Source organism: Phlebotomus papatasi, chromosome 3, assembly GCF_024763615.1.
Source record: "Phlebotomus papatasi isolate M1 chromosome 3, Ppap_2.1, whole genome shotgun sequence".
Classification (NCBI taxonomy): Eukaryota; Metazoa; Arthropoda; class Insecta; order Diptera; family Psychodidae; genus Phlebotomus; species Phlebotomus papatasi.
This window is the reverse complement of record NC_077224.1, coordinates 61,250,425-61,270,848: the sequence shown is the minus strand read 5'-3', so window position 1 is coordinate 61,270,848 and position 20,424 is coordinate 61,250,425. Positions and strand designations below refer to the sequence as shown.

The following is a 20,424-nucleotide window of genomic DNA, read 5'->3' as shown; positions in this document are numbered from 1 at the left end:
GTAATTTTTCACAAATTATAAATTTATTATAGTGAGTTTTTCATAAAAGTTGATTTTAAATTTCAAATTGATTTTTGACGAATTCTTTGTGTATTAAGCACATTGAGAATCTCACCTACCGCAACCAGATTCAGGTTTATCACTCATTTCATGGACTTTTGGGAATACATGGAATTTATGGGTAATTTTGCAGGAGTTGGCAGAAGAGAAAAACACATTCGTGGAAGTCGATTTTCAGCCGAACTCCTAGGCAATCCAATGGTAGCTCTAACACTCCCGTGTCAAAGGACATTCGGGTAATTCTGACTCCGTCACAGGATGAGGATGACCTGAAAACAATAAGTTCCCCAGATCCAGTAACGCCCCTTGAGGAGAAATCCTCAATTAGCAAAGGTAAGTCGGTCGGCTGAATTAGCAAATGTCGGAATGGGGGAATTAGTTTTTTGCGTCCTCCTTTTTTTTCTAGCAGCTGAAATTTGTGATAGGAAACCCATGACAATGGACATTTGTATCCGGTCAAATTCAGTGGATAGCCTAAGAACAACTGGTCACAGTCGTTCAGTGTCTCATGATTCCTACTTTGATCTCCTTCAATCACCCCTTCGGGGAATAGTTAATTGTCCATCGCGTGAACTCTCTGAGCTGGGACTCAATTTTGACCGGGAAGAGCCTGAAATGAGGATTTTCTCGGAGAGTGAGAGTCTCGTGAGTAGCCCAAAAGTGGCTAAGGAATCTGCTACAGTTTCTTCCGTTCGGCGTGTTCTGAGAGCACGTCCGGAAGAATTTACAAGTACGGCAAATAGTGTCAATCCAAGTCCTAAGAAACAGCCCCGATTGAATTGTCAAAGCCCAAATACTTGGGCAATCCCAAGTACAATTTGTGATGAGAGTTCATGCAAAAGGTACAAGTTGGAGGATCAACTGTCTGACATTCAGTTTATCGATTGTGGAACTCCTGAACACTCAACTCAGTACACTAGTGCACAAGTTCACAATCCCCCTGATCTAGTAGAATCCCCATCTGATACTCCCACTCCCACTACCACAATTACCACTCTCGATGACTTCCTGGTGGATTCTCCAATGCTCCTCGGCAGTGCCAATCGCTTTAGTTATCCACAGTATGAGAGCAACAAGAGTTCATTCGGGAAGTACGAGGGACGCTTTAGTTATCCCGGAAATGGAAAGAATGTCAAGTTCAGTACTATGACGGCACTGAAAGACAAGCCTGAGGATAAAATGGAACCCAGTGGGATGGAAAAGAAGAATGTGACTGAGGAGGCGTGCAAGAATCTCACGGTTACTCCGCCATCTTCCCACCACAGTCCCAGGTATTCGCTGCTAGTGGGAGAGACAAGTTCTGACAATAGCAGCTCAGTCACTACCACCCCCATGTTCGATGTGGACCTATCGTCGTCCACGACAAAAGACAGCCTGGCGCAGAATGAGAAGAATTCCCTCAAAGAGGTGAGTCAAGAAGTTGTTCTAAATTACATTACACTGCAAGTTGCTTTTGCGGGAGCGCAAAAAAAAACCTTGATACCTAAACAATTTTAGTTCATTTTGCTATGAAATACTTCAACATGAAAATCGATTCCTATAATGAAATTCCCTTCAAGGAAATTTTACCAGGTACTCAGAGATATCTTTCCAGAAGACTCCAAGAATATCCTTCTTGAGAATTCGATTAGAATAATGATAATAATAGAGAAAACACGGAAATTTCGACCTGGTTCTTCTCCTCCTTTATTTTATAGCCAACGTTTCGGACAGCTAGAAAACAAAGGAGGAGAAGAACCAGTTCGAAATTTCCGTGTTTTCTCTATTATCATCAAGTTATCGGCCGGATTCAATATAGAATAAAGATTTTCCAAAAACAAAAAAATAAAAACTGAAATCTTTCTTCCGAACATTTTTTTTAGCACATGCCTGTTCTAAAGTGCTTCTGCATTATCGACTTTTCATTGTTTTGGTTCCTGTCTTGACTGTTTAGAGATGATAAAATTTCAGAAATTTCACAGCAGTCGCCATCTACTTTAGGCGGAAATTCATGAAATTTCTTGAAATTTACCAACTCTTTGACTGTTTTTTCCAGTACTAATCGTGTTCTAAAACCACAAAAAGAGTCGAGACAGGAACAAAATACAAAAGAACAGTCAATTACGCATAAGGATAATGGAGAACAGCCATGTACTAAAAAAATGCTCAAGGAAAAGATAAAATTAGCCCTAAGTGGGTGGAAATTTCCCAAGGAAATCACAGTAGATTTCGCAGTTTCCTAGGGAATTCCTACAAATATTTCCATGGGTAAAATCCAGTAGCTTTCTGTAGGATACCTGACAGAAATTTTAATACCGTGTCCGCTTCGTTATCCGGATGGATTTTTTGAATTTGTTCAACGTCTGGAAAATATAATACAAGTTTTTTTTGTAGAATTAGAATAAAAGTTTTAAAGAAAAGGAAAAAGTCAGAGAATTTTATGCTATTATACTTCAGTTATTAAATAAAAACTCCACAGAGTAAATAATTTTCTTTGCTGAAAATGCAAATGCATACATGACCTCAAAATTATTTTAAATGTAACCGTCGATAACTCTGTATTATCGTCAGGAATTTTTTCCCTAAAATTCCCGACGATTTTATCCACGCAAATTCCGATGGAATTACTGGGGAAATTCCACCGCTGAGGAATCGAAATGACTCAGAATTCCCTGGGAAGTTTCCGTCAGTTTCCAGGAAATTTCCGATGAATTCATGGGTAAATTTCCAGTGGAAATTTCCCCTGGCATTATTCAGGGATTTCAAAATGAAATTGTCGCGCAATTTTTGAGAAAATTTACTGGCTTTTCCGAGGGGTTTCCCCGAATTTCCCGAGGAAAAGTCTCCGAGTTTTCCAGAATTTTTACGGCGATTTTCCAGGGAAATTGAGGAGAAAATTCCCACAGAGATGCTGTAAAATTTCATTATCTTTCATTCCAGTAGGGGAATTCTGTAACAGTATGACAATGTCATACAATTTTTTTTTCAAATTTTTTATGTACATTAGACTCTCGCTAATTCGACTCTTTAAAGATCGGGATACTTTTTAATTCGGGCAGCAGTTACATTTGAAAAGAATTTGTTGAAATTTTTCACATATGCTTAGTCTTGTTAAATAAAGAAATTATGCTCAAGTTTTCCATGGTTTTTCTCAGTTACGATGTTATTTTGTATTATTAAGAAGTTTTTATGAAATTTGCTATAAATATGAGTAATATGAGTATGCAGATGAACAAAAAGTCGTTGCATTTCAAACAATTTGACGCCCAAATTTCTCTCTAATTCTGGTGACATTTCGGTCCCAATTGCCCGGATTTGAGAGAGTCTACTATAGTACATTCGAAAAAAACAAATTGAAAATGCGATCCATGTCAGTTAGGGTAAATTAAGTTAATTCAAAACCTGCTCCAAATGGAAATTTTTCGCTACTCCAAATGGAAACGTCATTTTTTTTTCATGATAAATACAGTACTAAATTATTATGTTTATATATTTTCTATACCACAGTTTCATTATTTAGTTAATTTTGCTAACGATACGTGAAGTTTTCAACTGAAATAATTACCTATTTCGTAAACAAAAAGGGATTTTCTGAAGTGTCTGCAAATGCTTCAATTGGAAACACCGGAAATATGATTTTTTTTTTGGAGAGATTTTCTTATTGTCAGGGAACTGAACAGGGTTTTGGAAGCTTTCCGTCGCGGTTTCACTTACACTATTTGTCTCCAATTAGAAACTTTCCCTTGTCTCCATTTAGATTAATTTGTTTTCAATAGAATCATTTTACACTCGCGTATTTTTCTTGTATTTAAGAAGTTTTCAAATTATATCTAAAGGATTTTCACTAAACAGTAACATTCTAGAAGAGTCAAGGAGCAAATTTATGTAATTCTCTTCAGAAAAAATATTAACTTAATGTGTTGAATCTTCTGTCAAAGTTAAAGCATCTGGAAATGGTTTTGAATTAGGACATTTACCATAGTTCCTTAGGCAATCCGTAAAATATTCAATTAAAAACAAGACTTTTAATCAGAGACTTTCAATATTCAAGATGATGAATATGGCTTTAATGAAAAATCAGAGATTAAGATTTCTCTCAAAGGTGATTCGGATTTGAAAGTCCCAATGTTAGCAAAAGAACTTCAGTTATTTATTGTATGCCATAACTTCTGATTGTAAATCAACAATATAATATAATAGAATATAAAAGCTTCCATTGTTCCCTCTAAATTGGATTTTTAAATGTTAGTCATCAATTCTTTATCACTCTGTCCATACTCTTAAATGGTCTAAAATGCATATTTCTGCACTTTTAGAGGCACGTTTTATTGATGGAAGTGGAAAGTGATGGGACTACTTTGCATATCAATTAATGGTTTATTTATTGCAATCTTATTGATTGCGTCTCACGAAAAATTATACCTGTCGCGATTTTATGTAAACGCAAATTTCCTCTTTGATCACTTTCACTGGGGTGAATAGCAGGTGAACTTTTTTCGTTTTTGGTTGAGATTCTTTACGATCACAGCTTTTGTGATCCAATGGAAAAACTGACTTCGTCAGATCGGGTTCAAACTTTGGGGGAACATGTTTTGAGACTCATGGGTCAAGAATGTACTAAAAATATATGTACTAAAAGTCTGAAATCGACTTGTACTAAAAATCGAAGTAAAGAAGCGTGAGATGCTTCGTAGATGAATTTGATTCAGAGAGTTTTTATTTATAAAAGAGACAAACTTTTAAAAGGTCCTAAACTCTGTTTATACTGGAATATTGCAGTTTATTGCTCGATTTTGATAGATTAAAACTTATCTAAATATTTTTAGTTTAGTATAATTTTATTTCTCAATCTTTTACAAACGTGTTCACACTCGGGGCACTCTGACAAGAATAATCAACTAGCGCCTCTCGCGCCAAACTTACAAATCACTAATTCAATTTAAAAATGAATCGTTAATTTTTATACTACATTAGGTAATTATATCGATTTAGAACTTTGTTTTTATTATTTCATAATAACGTTTGAATATCTAGAATTCTCAAAATATTGATTTAGAAGAGCCTAACTCAAAATTTGCCCAAAATAAGACATCAGCGTAACTCCAAATTAAAATACAGACTTTTTTTTCAATAAATTTTTACTGAATTTTTATTTAAATACAGAGTGGTCCACAGAGGCATCATAAACTAGTGGTTACGATACATTTTGCAAAAAGAATTATGTACGAAAATTTACCGAGAAAAAATTGTACCGCACACATTTAGAATTCAGAACTTATTAAAAGCAATTTGACCTATACCACTAATCTCTAGGTCCTTAATCCCACGCCCCTCTGTAGTAAAAACTTCAATATTTTTAAATTTTCTACTTTTTCGATAAAATTTTCGTACGATATAGCTGAACGCAAAATGTTTCCATTGTTATGTTATACCTTAGACCTCTTACTTAGACCTTACCTCCTAAGACTGGAATATTGCTGCTGCCTTATTGGAAAATAAAAAGGAAAAATATTTCTCCTCTACACTTTTTTTTAGTACACAACTGTTCTCAAGTGCGTTTCCACAATTGACATTTCTTTATATTGTTTCCTGTCTAGACGGTTTTCCAAAGTCCTCGCTATGTTCTAAAATCACCAAACAGCCGTGATATAAACCAACACAAATCAAGGTTAATTGTGCAGAAACACTTGAGAACAGTCATGTACAAAAAAATAAAATGTGCAATAGAAATATTTCCCCTTTCAATTTTTATTGAAATAGTAGCAAAAATCGTTCTTCTGAATTTTTTTTTAGTACACGAGTGTTCTAAAGTGCTCCTACATAATCGACATTCCTTTGTGCGGGGGTTCATGTCACGACTGTTTTCTCTAGTCCTCGCCGTGTTCAAAAACCACCAAACTGTCATGACAGGAATAAACATAAAGAAAAGACAATTAAATGGAATCACCTGAGAACAGTCATGTACTAAAAATAAAATGGTCTGTAGACATTTTTCACCTTTTAAGTTTTTATTAGAATATCAAGAGAAATACTGTAAATTTTTTTTGGTACATACCTGTTCTCAAGTGGTTCTGCATTATCGACTTTTCTGTGTATCAGTAACAAAACACAAAACTCTCTTTCTCTCTTACTTTCTCTTTCTCTCTCTCTCTCACTCTCTCGTTCTCTTTCTCTCTTTCTCACTCTCTCGTTCTCTTTCTCTCTTTCTCACTCTCTCGTTCTCTCTCTATCTGTATTTTGATGCAGAGTTTTACGTACGCATTTCGAGGTTACCTGTAATGAATCTCAGCTACCATAAGCTTATCTGGACTTCGAATTTGCCCCAAACCGAATTTTGAATGAAAGAATCACACCTAACATAAGCCAAATCAGGCTTATCACTGGCTTTTTCATTCAAATAGTACCAGTAATCGTTCTCCTGAACATTTTTTTTAGTACATGACTGTTCTCAAGTGCTGCTACATAATCGACTTTCCTTTGTTCGGGCCTTCCTGTCACTACTGTTTTCTCTAGTCCTCGCCATATTCTAAAATCATCAAACAGCCATGACATGAATCAACATGAAAAAGTATCAATTATGTAGACTCCATTTCAATTCGAATTAAAACACTCAGAACAGCTTTTTTACGTTTTTCTTTATTTCGTCCACTCTGGCGTCCAACTCAAGTCTGTCGTTCCTCGTTTCTTCGCCCGTCTTCGTATGTCTCAATTGCCCTCTCGCGGCAATTATTATAAGTATCGTTCGTCCCGTCCGTTGACCACAATTAATAGAATTACTTGAGAACAGTCATGTGCTAAAAAAAATGTTCAGAAGAACGATTTTGCCTTTTCATTCTTCATTGAATTAGGACCAGAAATCATTCTCCTAAACATTTTTTTTTAGTACATGACTGTTCTCAAGTGGATCTGCTTTATCGACTTTTCTTTAAGTGAGTTTAATGATATTTCCAGATGAAAACTGTGGATATTTTGGCACTAAAGAGGAAATTCTCGCTGGAGCTGGAGCCACCAAGTGTTCAGATGGATGTAGATGGGATGAAATTGCAATTGCCATCTACGCCCAATACTCCAAATTTTACACAAACTTCCGGAAATACCAGTCAATCAATGACACCAAGTGATTTTGACTATCAGCAGCTGAATCGTGGTGGACAGGATGTAGGATCACCGGAAGTGTCACCGAGACTGCCAAAGTCCCCAGAGGGGGCCAAAAAGGTGAGCACAACTCCTATAAAATCGACAATAAGTATTACGTACAATCTCAAGTCACCCGTGAAGAAGGCACCGAGTCTGGAGAAACTGGAAGATGTTGATGGGGTTGAGGAGGATGAGGAGGAGCAGGAGGAGGAAGAGGCGTATGAGAAAGTGGAATTTGGGGAAGAGAAGAAATCAAGTGTTTTAGAGACAGATTTGGACGATAGCATTGTGTATGAGACGGTGAAATTTTTTAAGAGTGCCGTTTCGGAAGTTAATCAAATTTTTGAGGTGGCAGATGATAAAATTTTGCCTGAAGATGATTCTGGGAATTCCATGGGCGATGGGGTGGTGACAAAAGTAGAACAACAAATTGTACCTGACATAGATATGAAGATTATTAGTCAAAATGATGAAAAGACTGAGGTGGGCAAAGTGGAGGACAGTAGTGGGAAGACATCTCCGGAAAATGATGCTCCAATGCCATTGACGGATGATCAGGATTTTGATATAAAAGATAGTCTTGAATTTGACACAAATCTCTCACTCTATGAGAATATTGAGATGAAAAAGCCACCAACTCTTTATGAAAATATTAAAGTGGAATCAGGAAATATTCTGATGGAATGCAATTCCACAGAGGATCCTCCTCATCCTTCCATGGCCAAGAAGGATGAGAAAAAACCCAATAATTATCTCGTTAAACAATTGGCAACAAAATTTGAAACTAGTCCCGTGGAGAATCTTCCTCCTTTTGACTTTAGCAAGAGAACCAAGAGTCCCCTGAAGAATCACATTAGTAAACCCTTAGTGGAGACTCTCAAAGTAACCCGGAGTCTCGATGAGAATGCCTTCATTTGGGAATTTGGACCAACGCCAAAACTCACGGAAAAATTTCGCAATAGAAGTTCACAGCAAATTCCCGAAATTGTTCCGCCTGAGAATCATCAGAGGCGCAAAAGTCTCGAATTCACCAGACCCAAAAGTCTCAATCCTCCCAAAAAACTACCCGATCTCACTAGTACCAACGAAGAGATCTGCAAGAATAAGCTGAAGATGAATAAATTGAACGAAGAAGCCACAGAGGAACCACTTCAGGAGCGTGAAATTAAAATAACTCCAACGACGGAGAATCGAATTTCACTGATACAGAATAACTTTGCCCTTCCCTGTTCCGAGGATCGTTTCAATGTGCCCATGAGGGGTGTTTTGGGCAACTATAAGCTCGATCGGGAGCGCATTGAGAAGATCAAGGAGGAAAGACGATTGCAGCTCAGTGAAAAATTCCGTAGTGAATCTTTCAAATCCTTGGAAAGGGATAGTCATCCAAAGTCCAAGTCCAAGTCAGAATTGCGTGAGACAAAGGAGAATGATGATAGTTTCAGGATGCGCTCAAAGTCACGTGGGGAAATTCAGACGGGACGTGATGAGAAGAATCGCAGTGAGGAATTTATCTTTTCATCATCGCTGACAAGGAGAATTCGCCGGAACAATGATGAAGCCTCTTCGCTGGACTGTGGACTCAATCAGAGGCTCAGTGGCAAGGATTCCGGACTGAGATCGACCAAATGTGACGATTTCCGGGAGAGGGATGTTGACAAGAGTCCATCAACGAATTTCAATCAGTAAGTCAATTTTTATTATTTTCACAGAACTTTAAATTGATTTTTTTTATTCTTTATGACTCCGGCACATCTTTTAGATCAGGAAAATTTCATGAAGTCGAAATTCGAATCCCTCTCTTTCTCACGTGTTTTGCATATGACTATCTCATTCTTTCGCATACCAAATTCGATTGAGCTAAATTGAATTTGGAGAGTGATGTTTAAGAGAAGAAGAAGAGTGCGAGAGAATGAGATAGACTTATGCAAAGCATGTGAGAAAGAAATAGATACGAAATTCGACTTTATGAAATTTTCCTGATCTAAAAGGTGTGCCCGAGCCATTAGCATTCATTTGGAAGATTTTGAATATTTATTGCCTTTAACCGAAAATTTTATAAAAAATAGTGAACAAGAAAAATTAAGGGATTTTTTATTGGAAAAAGTAAATGATCAGTAAAAATTTAAAAGTGGTCAGCAAAAAATTAAATTTAATCAACAAATAATTCGAAATGATCAGTAAAAATATTCAATTTTGACAGTAAAAATTAAATTTTGTCAGTAAAAAGTAAAATTTGGTCAGTAAAAACTTCCAATCTATCAGTATTATAAATATTCGAGTTGATCAGCAAAATATTAAAAAGTTATCAGCAAAAAATTAAAAATGAGCAGTAAAAAGAAAATATGGTCAGTAAAAAATTCAAAATTAGCAGTTAAAAATAAAAGTGGTCAATAAAAAATTAAAACTGATCAGCAGAAATATTAGAATTGATCAGTGAAAAATTGAAAAGTGATCAGCCCTAAAAATTAAAAATGAGCGGTAAAACATAAAATTTTGTTAGTAAAAAATAAAATTTTGTCAGTAGAAACTTCAAATCGATCAGTAGAAATATTCGAGTTGATCAACAAAAAATTTAAAGTGAGCAGTAAAAAAAATTGCTCAGAAAAAAAACAAAAAGAAGCAGTAAAAAATAAAAAGTGGTCAGTAAAAAAAATAAAAAATGGTCAGCAAAAAATAAAATGTGGTCAGTAATAAATTAAATGTTGCAGTTTAATTTTTTACTGAGTAATTTTTATTTTTTGCTGATCACTTTTTATTTTTTACTGCTTCCTTTTAATTTTTTCTGACCAATTTTTATTTTTTACTGCTCTTTTTCATTTTTTTACTGGCCATTTTTTAGGGGGAGGTGGGGCTATATTGAGCTGTGGGGCTACATTGTTATACGATTTTTTCGCATATTTCTAAATGAAACTGGGTTTTAGCATGATGTAATTTTAATAGACAAAATAATTGTGCATCTAAATAAAATAATTGCAAGGAACAATTTCATTTAGAAATATGCGAAAAAATCGTATAACAATCTAGCCCCACAGCTCAATGTAGCCCCACCTCCCCCTACTGCTCATTTTTAATTCTTTACTGATTACTTTTTAATTTTTTACTGATCATCTAGAATATTTCTATTGCTCGTTTTTAATTTTTTACTGAGCACTTTATTTTTAACTGACCCCTTTAAAATTTGTACTGATCATCTTTTACTTTTTACTGACCGCTTTTAATAAAATACTGCTCTTTTATTATTTTACTGCCCTTTTTTATTTTTCACTGACCATTTTTTTTATTTTTTACTGATTTTTTCGAATTTATTGCTGACCAAATTTGACTTTTTACTGCTCGTTTATTTAATGCCATTTTTTTTACAAATGCTTGAAGTATTCGGAATATTGGAAAATTATTATAAATGTTTATTAATTAGAGATAGAGTCCAGTTTATTTCGGCATAGGGGAATGGACTCTCCCTTCGCACGTTCACGCCTTCGAATAATGTGATTTTTTTTTTATCTTCTTCAAGACATTTATACATAATTATCACGTTATTATCAATAATTGACGATGAGCTGGCTAATAATTAATAGAAATGTTTAAGTCTCTTAGGAAAAATAAAAGAAAATTCACAATATTCAAAGGCATGAACGTTCGAAGGGAGAGTACTTTCCCCTAGTAATGGTATGGATACATTGAGATGGAGGTGGGACAAATGAGTCCCATTGTTATTCATTAGAAAGGTTTCGATCTCAAAAACAATATACTAAAATTTCATCGAAATCGCTTCATAAACACCGAAAATATGGTCCTGTCAAGACAATTTTGAATATAGCTCGGGTCAGGGAACATTGAGGGAGGAGTGCGACCCACTGTTGGAAAGGTCTCAATCTCAGCTACAATATACTAAAATTTAAAGTAAAAGCATCGTCTAGTTTTCGAAATATACGATACTGAATTTTCTAAAATCGATTTTTCGATTAATCGGGCCTTCGATTAAATTTTGACGTATTTGGGTTGTTCAAGGCGTTAAAAGAGTTTTAACTTCACAAGAGCTTTCCAAAACACGAAAATTTTTCAAATTCTAACAATTAGAACCGGAATTGCTTCTTCACTTTAAGAATGATGACTAGCGATGAAGCAATAGACCTCCACCAAAGCATTTTAAAATACCACTAGTATCTCTGTACCAAGTTATGTTTCGAAAAATGGAAAGTTTAATTACATTTAGGGTTTTGAACAGCCCTAACGATAGCTGCTTCCGCATTTCTTGCAAAATATAGCGGCATTAAATTGTCACGTTTGAGTTCCATTACGATTTTAAAAAATGCTTTTGTAAGCTTTTAGCCAATAAAATGAACTACCACTGTGCAAAATATGAAACTTCTGTCACCAGCGGTTTGACAGCTATGAAAGTTATTGCATTTTTTTTCCAGGCACCCTGTGTATTCAGATTTTTGTAATTTTCAATTCATCAAAGCTCACAAAGAAGCCCATTTTTGAATGCGAATATCTTGTTGACATTTGGAAATGGCCCATTATTGTCCAATTCAAAGTCAAAATTTTTCAAAAAACAAATAGAGAACAAATTTTTATTATTCGAGTCATTCGAAAACTAGGCTGAATTTCCATTTTGAAAGCCGAATAAGGCTCTCATAGAAATTTTGTGAATAAAACGTTCAGCGCTGAGAATATTTTCAAAAGTTGACAACCAACAGTCAAAGTCCTGAAAGGACCATTTGGTTTACCGGTTTACATTTCGCATCCGATTTTTCTTCAAAGGTCATCGCGAAATCCGTGTAACAATATACGGACTTTAATGTGTTATACCGGCTTCAGACTGGAGGTTTAGCCCAGTTCCCGAAAGCCTCAAAAATCTTAATAACAAACAATTTTGTTGATTTTTCAGAATCTAATGGATAATTTGCCCGTAATATCTAATCCGAAGCAAGAATTTCCTCAAAAATCTTGCTTGAAAAGGAATTAGATGATTTAAGCCATATGGCTAAGCCTCAGGTCTGAAACCCGTATTACTCTAATTTAATTGCATTTTGAGAAAAACAAATTATCAATTTGAACTAAATGTGTCACCATTATTATTCATTTTTTTCCTCTCGTTTCTGAAAGGTTAAGCAACCTGAACTTGTCCGAACTCTAAATTGCTGTGTCCGAAATTTAAAATGGTACCATACTTCCATTCTTTTGAAAAATTTGAGTTGATCTTTAAATCGGTTTAAATCGATTGTTAACTGATAAACAGGATATTTTAGAAAATTTCGATTTACGCGACGATTCGTTTCATAATAACGGCTTGTCTTTAAGATTAATGGGTTTAGAAAGGCCCTAGAGAGCGTATTTCTTAACCGATTAGGGCAAGTTTGGGTTCGTTTGAAAGGTCTTGGAATCTCTGACACATCTGAACTGGTTTTAATCAGTTACGAACTGACAATGAACCGGTAATTAATTTTGATTCCGAAATTAGAACAATTGGCTTTTCTCCATTTTAGATCTTTTTTTTAGAATGCTAAATTAGTTATTCAATATCAAAAAAGATATTTTGAATATTCTGTTTGTTTTTTTGGTAATTTTTTAGCAACAAAAAATGGTTATTTTCTTACAGACGAGAGAAATGTTCACCCCAATTCTCGATAAAAGATGTGACGGCAATGTTTGAATCGCGATCGCAGAATCAGCAGTAAATGCAACCCGTCAAAAACTTGAATGACTTATTTAATAATTTTAATATTCTATCAGTTTTCTTTGTCACGTGAATGTAATTGAAAAGAATGAGAAAAGAAAATCTAAAAGCTTTAATTATGAAGAGAAATTGAATGGCAAATCTTAAAAGTGAAAAAAGTTGCTTATTTATCACGCTTCTTTTTTTTGTATTTCGGAGAGTGTCTATTGAGAGAATATCTAAAAAAAAAAAATGTATTTTTAAAGTTTTTTTTTAAGTAATGTCACGACATTTTTTTTTGCCTATTTTCACTGAAAATTATTTTATACGACTTAAAATGAAATAATTTTATTTGAACACGACGTACTGTTTTCTTTATGTTTATGTTAAGAATTTTGTTTATTCAATTTTTTGCAATACAAAAAAAAAACAAAAAAAAAATCGTACTTGTGAGATATACATGACGAAAGGCCAAAAAAAGATGATGAAATATTGCATGATGAATAAATGAAGCAAATAGACTGGCAATGTCTACCAATTTGATATTAAAACAATGATATTAAAATAAATTTAATAATTTATATACAACTTTTGCAATTTCCATAATTTTTGAAATACATGTAAATTAGTGAGAAAGGTAATAAGAAACAAAAATATTGCTTTATGAGTCATTTTTCACATTTCTAATAATGTCCTTATCTCAAGCAAAAAAAAAAAAACAAAAGGAACAAACATTAGTGAGACAAGAACATTGAGAATTAAAAATTAGATCTGTATCTAAAATAGTGCTTCTAATAATAAATAGATAGAGACGAAGGTGGAAATAAAGAGTTATAACTTTGAAGAAAAAAAAAAGATATTGCTATAATTAATTTTTAAACAAATTACAATTTCATCACATTTTTCTGATCACATGAAAATGTACACTAAAAAATGTAACATGAGATTAAATTAAATCGTTATAATAATTTATTAAATTTCAAAGATGAAACTGGTGTTGATTTATTGATGTCAAGCTGCATTTTGTTCTTAAGATTTTTTCTAGGGATGTAAAATATTTATCACCGAAAATGGAAAACGGTAAGCTAAGACATACACCACTTTGCCATAAAAACGACATTCCTTTAAATTCCTTTACATTATTCCTTTGCCATAAAAACGACATTGGTTTTATTCGACTTTAATAATTTTATTTATTTTGTCCGGAAAAACCTTCTACGCTCAGAAATTGAATACAGCCATCAGTAATTTACGAATTTATGATGAGTGTCTTAGATAAATGCGATTACTATATTTTTTTGTGCATAATTTGCCTATTTATGAAACATTAATATGTGATTTTTCACATATTTCTAAAGGAAACTTGACTTTAACGTGATGTAATTTAAATAGATAAAAAAAAATTGCGGATCTAAATTAAATTACGGTAAAGCAGAACTTCTTTTAGAAATATACGATAAAATCATGTATTAATGTAGCCTCACCTCCCTCTAATATTAACAATGTTTAGTATTTGTTTTCCTTTTCAACACTGAGAAAAAAAGAGGGTGCGATTAACATTTTTTCCTCAGAAATTTAACACTTTTTAGGTGTAAAAATATATCAACATTTTTTAATGTTAATTTTACACCTTATTAAGGGTAAAATTAACATGAAAAAGGGTATCTTTAACCCCTAATACACCTAAAAGGGTAATATTTACACCGATTTTGGATCAATACTGCAGGGTAAAATTAACATTTCCGGAATGTTATTTTAACTTTTTCGGATTTGTCTCAGTGAACCTTCATTATTCGATTTTTTTCTTTTTTATTCGTCACTTTTGTTTTCACAACCCTAATTTTTTCATTCAAATGAGAAAGTTTAATTTATCCTGAAAGTAAATAAATTAATTAAAAAATGTATTTTATACTCAAACCGTTTTTATTGTATGTACCTCGACTCCTTTTCGAATTGATTCGAATCCCCTTTCAGAAGCAAGCTTTGATCTGAACGCTTACAGTTAATGCTTCCCTCAAAGGTAAAAGACATTCGAAGATCAGTTTCGGAAACCAAATAAAAGACATTTTAACTTGTCGTTTCATCTCCGTGATCTGATGTCCTAAAAACTCTATCACTATCAGGATGTCAATATGTATCTCTTGAACTTCACGATCCCTAAGAGTAATTACGAGAACATTATTTAGTCGAGAGAGTTTTGTTCGAAATTGTCCAAAAAATGACCTTTGTAATTTTTAAAAATATAGTCTGTTGTAAAATAAAAATTCATGCCCTTTTTATCCACTGAAGAAGGTCCACATCGGGACCGAATGCTCTGGCCAAGACGAAAAAAGTGTTTTCATCTTAGGATGACCTTTTTCACTGGCAAACACCGGAAAGTCCCTCTCGTACATTGCGCCAGTACATCATCATTGAAGCATCGTCTAGTTTTCGAAATATTCGATATTTAATTTTCGAAAATCGATTTTTCGATTAAATCGGATGAAATTGGGGTATCATGATAAGGGTTGTAGTACTCCACGAGAGCTTTCCAAACATCATTTTTTTTTAATGTCCGATAATTAGAACCAGAGATATGACCATTTGAAAATTGCATTTTTGACCCCTTCTAGCTCGGATCACGAGGGTCAGGGGACTTAATCTTTCTTAAATGAAAGCTCTTAGGCCCAACTATAACATACTAAAATTTGAGATCGATCCACGCCATAGGTGAGTTCTAGATTCCTTGAACCTTCCACTTTACAATTATGTCTGTACGTACATAATTGTAAAGTGGAAGGTTGAAGGAATCTAGAATATTTTTTGCAAGTCTCTAGCTATTTGCTATACAGTAAATATTTAAACTCAAAAATGGCGAATTTTTAAATTCTCAAACTTATAACTGATTTTATTTATTTTTTATACTTCCAATTTTTTTTAAGCGAAACCCTTTTCGCAATAAAAACTACAATACTTATACGTAATATTTTTCATTAAAGCGAAAAATATTATTCATTGGTATTGTCAGAAAAATTACTTAAATTTTTAGGCTATTTTTGTCCCTAACGTTCATAGAAGCGCATAATAGAGTTTAATTAATTTAATTTATATTTATTCCATTCAGGTATACAATTTAAGTAAAGTGTTCCAATTTTGATTTAATTGCTACATCTTTAATTCAGAGTATATTATAAGTATTAAACAGAGGTTTAGAATAGAAGAATATATAAAGTAGATTTAGGTGACTTTTACTTAATGAATCATATTTGACAGATTAGCAATATTAGAATAGAGCTTTTAAACACTATCATTAACTGAATTTAAACTTGCTAACACTAGTTTAGCTGTTGGATCACTGTGTGAGGCGATATGCGGCAGTTCTCAATAAATTTCAATTGAAGTTTATCGAGGAAGGAGTCGATCATTTGAACATTTGCCAGTTTGTGCAAGCGGTATGTTGAATAATCTCGCGGTTTTTTATATATAATTTTAAGGAACTTGTTCTGGATAATCTGAATAGCGCAAAATACAGTGCCCGCTTCGTTATCCGGATGATTGGGGATTGGGAGACAATATGACAGATGTCCGCTTCGTAACCCGGATGGATTTTTTGAATTTGTTCAACGTATCGAAAATATACAAGGTTTTTTTTATGGAATTAGAATAAAAGTCTTAAAAAAGCTTAAAAAACATAATTAGAAAATTCTATGTTATTATACTTCATTTATGAAACAAAAACATCACAGGATAATTCATTTTCATTGCTTAACACACATGCATACATGACCTCAAAATGATTTTAAATGTAACCGTCGTAACTCGTCTGGATTACGGTGATCCGGATTAGAGAACGGGCACTGTATACACCGAATCAGACTCTTTTGGACTTTTCAAGATTAGATGTAAGACTTTATCATTGATTATGTTTCTCAGTTTAATTTTTATTGTTGATTTTCAGTTTGTAAAAAGTGTCTCGTCGTTAAAAGGTTGAAACCCGAGCCAAAAAGTCACGTCAACTACGAAACTGGCATAAAATGTCTGTGCAGATATTCTCAACAAAAAAAAAACATTTTTTCAATAGATTTTCGTTCCGTAAGGGCCTTGACAGACCTGAGGATGAGCCGAGAGACGGCTTAGCGTAATTATGTTATAAAATGGTCAAACTACATTTCCATCATTTTCCCCTAAGTCTTCTCTCGGCTTAAGTCGTGAGTGTGTCTAGGGCATAAGGCTTCTACAGCAGTTCTAGGACTCATAAATATATTTTCCAATAAAAATTTTTCCATTTTCTTGTATTTTTTGTAAAAAATTTCTGAAAATTGACAAAAATGCCAAAGTGAATTTTTACAGGTTTTCGTAGCAAAAAAACCATTTATATTGAATATCCTCTTTCTTAGCAATTTGGCAAGGATCTTAGAACACATATCTATATATTTTCCCTTTAAAATTTTGAAATTCTCTATATAGTTTGCGCTTTTGTTTAAGAAAATTCTATGTGAAATTCAAACAGGGAATCGAAAAAGAAAAACAAAGCGTAAAGTGAATTTTCACCTTATTTTTCTTTACAATAACACTCTACAACAGAGATGTGCAAGAAACCGTGAAACCGAATTAACGTCAAAAGAAACATGTACGTCAATGGTCAAAACGCTACTATAACAAACTTATTTTGACGTTAATTCGGTTTCAACGGTTTCTTGCACACCTCTGCTCTACAACAATTCAAGGTCTTATATTATTTAATTTTTAATCATTATTTTAACATTTTCATGTATTTTTTTTTAATTGCCACAAAAACTCAAAAAATGCTAACATTTTTTGTTTTTTTTTTTCAATTTTTTTAAATAATAAAAAAGTTATCAACTATTTTTTTTTCTACTAAACGAAAGCTAATCAAATTCTCTATACAGTCGTGTTATCACTGTAGCATAATATTGAGCAGAATTCCTACTATGAAGCTCCAAACTTAAAATTGGAGTAAAATGCTACTTTGGGTTTTAAAGTTGAAGTCAATTATTTTATGTTGAGATGCCCCTTTATTCAATTTCGAAAATCAGTTAAATTCCAGAATTTGAATTCGACGGGCACCAAAATCGCCAAAAAGTAGGCAATGTAGAGAATTATTAAAATCTTCCGGGCAGTGTTTACAAAATCATTAGAAATTAGTATTTTCCTTACTTTTCTCTGTGTTTAGTGTGCAAAACTGATAAAATTGAAAGACAAGGTGTCTTAGAAGATCCCTAAAATGTGGATCCTATCAAATTCCTCAGGTAAGTGCCCCAAAAACACTCAAATCCAGACACTCTGTGTACATGTAACCTCAAATTCGGTTTCAGGGAGGAAATATTTTGTATCCGGTGATAAGGACATTCACATCGTGGGCAGAGATGCCAGCTGCAACCTTATGATTGAGGGTGATAAATCCATCAGTCGTCATCATGGTCATCTCAAGGCATCTCCTGACAAAATGATTCTCATTGACATTGGCTCAACTTATGGCATTTTCTTGAATGAAAACATTGAGAAGATCATCCGGTTGCCCCAGAAGGAGGACATTGAGCTTAAGGCTGGAGACAATGTGCGTTTTGGGAGGTTTGAGAGCAAATGGACAGTGGAGAAGATTGAATTGAGTGCTGTGACGTCGAGTGTTCCAAGTGATGAGGGGCAGAAGTTGCTGGAGGATATGAAGGTCTTGTGTGGAAAGGTATCTAAAGCCTGGTCAGGTGCTTGTACCCATTTGGTGATGCCTGAGATTATAATAACCATGAAGGCTCTTCTGGCACTGGTGTCAGAAGTGCCAATAGTTCGTCCGGATTATTTTAGTGCGTTTTTGCAAAGCATCCGGGAAGGGAAGGAACCTCCTCGAGTTGCTGATTTTTCCCCAAAAATCCGAGAGGATAATCTTATCGAGCAGAATTGTTCCTTCCAGCCGGACAGTGAGAGGAAGAAAGTGTTTTCTGGGAAGAGATTCATCTTCCTGAGTCGAGAAGTCATGAATCTCTATCAAATGGTTATTCAATTGGCCGGAGGGATTTCTATGAACATTGAAGCTGATACTCTTAGTCAGAAATCTTATGTGCAGTTGGGAACAATTGTCATTAGTTCAGAAACGCGTCCAGGAGCACGAGAATGGGACAATGTGAAGAAAATTGAGGAACTGCTGAAAGATAAAGGATGCCGCTTTATTCCGGAGAAGGAAATTGCCCTGGCCATCATATACAAATCCACGAGGAAGTTCTGCAATCCCAGGCATGATTTTTCTGCAGATTTCCTCACCAGCGCCAACGAGAAACTCGATAGGGAGATTATCGTGCAAGACACGCCATCCTTCCAGGAAATCTCTCCGCAGAAAGCCACAAATATCACCCTTCCGGAAACTGTGCAGGATCCTGTGTCCATGACCCTGAGTGAGAAACCCATGGAAAGCAGCATTCAGAGCCATGTGGAAATCCCAGAGACGCTGGAAAACGACCAGCCGATGCATCAGGAAGTTCCTGAACCGCCAAAATCCGAAAAGAGGCGTCGCACTTCCTGGATCACAGCAGAAAAGGAAGCTCCGCCTCCCAAATCCCAGAAAAAGACAATCACTCACACCGAAGCCACTTCCTCAGGCGTCAACAAGAAAAAAGCCCCAGAAAATAAATCAGCTCCTCCTTCCACTTCTGGCGAGAAGCGGAAGCTGAGGAGTTTCCTAGATTCCACCCTGACAGATGACTTTGACACATGCTTCAAGAAACCACGGAAGAAAGCCCCAGAAACCCTCCCCGTAACATCCCAAAGATCAACAAGGAGTTCTGCTCAGAGCAAATCCCAAGAATCCTCTCTCCTGCCACTTTCACGGTCTTCCGTAAGTTCTGCTCCTGTCAATAAATCCACCCTGGAGATCAGATCAACGGGATGGCTGTCAAAAAAGTTTTCAGAAGCCACCCTGGACGACAGCAGCGAAGTGAAGGAGGAAAAGATGGAGGAGGATGGAGAAAAATCCTGGATTGACTCAATGAAGGTTTCAGTTGAGACAAAAGTGGTGGAATTTTCGGATTCTCGAATGTCTTCGATGGTGAATGAGATATCAAAAGAATCTGAAAGCACAAATTCCAGGAACTTCAAAGCCTTCAAGAAGAAGCAGACATTCATTCAGCAAAAGTTCGTTGAGAAACTCATTCAAATTGGTTCCAAAAGCAGGGGAGAATAACTACTAATAAAAAAATCCAGGAATTTATGTTCAAGTTTCAGAGTTTTCAATAAATACTTTTTCTTATTCCTACAATATTTTTTTCTTTTTTCTTATTTATAGAGGCAGTAGGGGCAGTAGTAAAGACGTTTTTTAAAGTTTAAAACCGTTGACAATAAAAAAGGGGGTGGCAAAGCTTCCCAGGCTTTGCGAAATGCTCGAACTCATGACTTTTAGATGCTATACCTCAAAAGTACTTTCGCATCATTTATCATTTATCGGTTCTCAATCGATTTGAACCGATTCATACATCATTCAAAAGAACTTCCAAAATTGTTTTAAAACCAAATAGAATTGATTTTCGGATAAAAATTAGTTATAGGCTAAGAACCGGTTCACTACCGGTTCAGAACCGATTGGAACCGGTTCAGTTTTATAG

At 34.6% G+C, this 20,424-nt stretch overlaps 2 protein-coding genes across 4 annotated transcripts in view; both read left to right on the top strand.

Annotated features, from left to right (window-relative positions):
* Positions 1–13,826, top strand: part of LOC129807114 (GTPase-activating protein CdGAPr) — a 66,593-nt gene extending 52,767 nt beyond the window's left edge. The window contains exons 4-8 of one of the 3 annotated variants that reach the window (XM_055856157.1): positions 194–393; positions 467–1,467; positions 6,991–7,254; positions 7,306–8,858; positions 12,779–13,826. In XM_055856157.1, coding sequence (XP_055712132.1) covers positions 194–393; positions 467–1,467; positions 6,991–7,254; positions 7,306–8,858; positions 12,779–12,857 — 3,097 coding nt within the window. In that variant the 3' untranslated portion in view covers positions 12,858–13,826. Of the gene's footprint in view, positions 1–193; positions 394–466; positions 1,468–6,990; positions 8,859–12,778 lie in introns of all 3 variants that reach the window. The other 2 variants (XM_055856155.1, XM_055856154.1) reach the window with 2 other exon arrangements.
* Positions 13,827–17,926: 4,100 nt separating this feature from the next.
* Positions 17,927–20,075, top strand: LOC129807117 (nibrin). Its single transcript, XM_055856161.1, has 2 exons — positions 17,927–18,084; positions 18,151–20,075. The coding sequence occupies exons 1-2, from the start codon at positions 18,060–18,062 to the stop codon at positions 20,004–20,006; spliced, it is 1,881 nt and encodes a 626-aa protein (XP_055712136.1). The 5' UTR covers positions 17,927–18,059; the 3' UTR covers positions 20,007–20,075.
* The last annotated feature ends 349 nt before the right edge of the window (positions 20,076–20,424 follow it).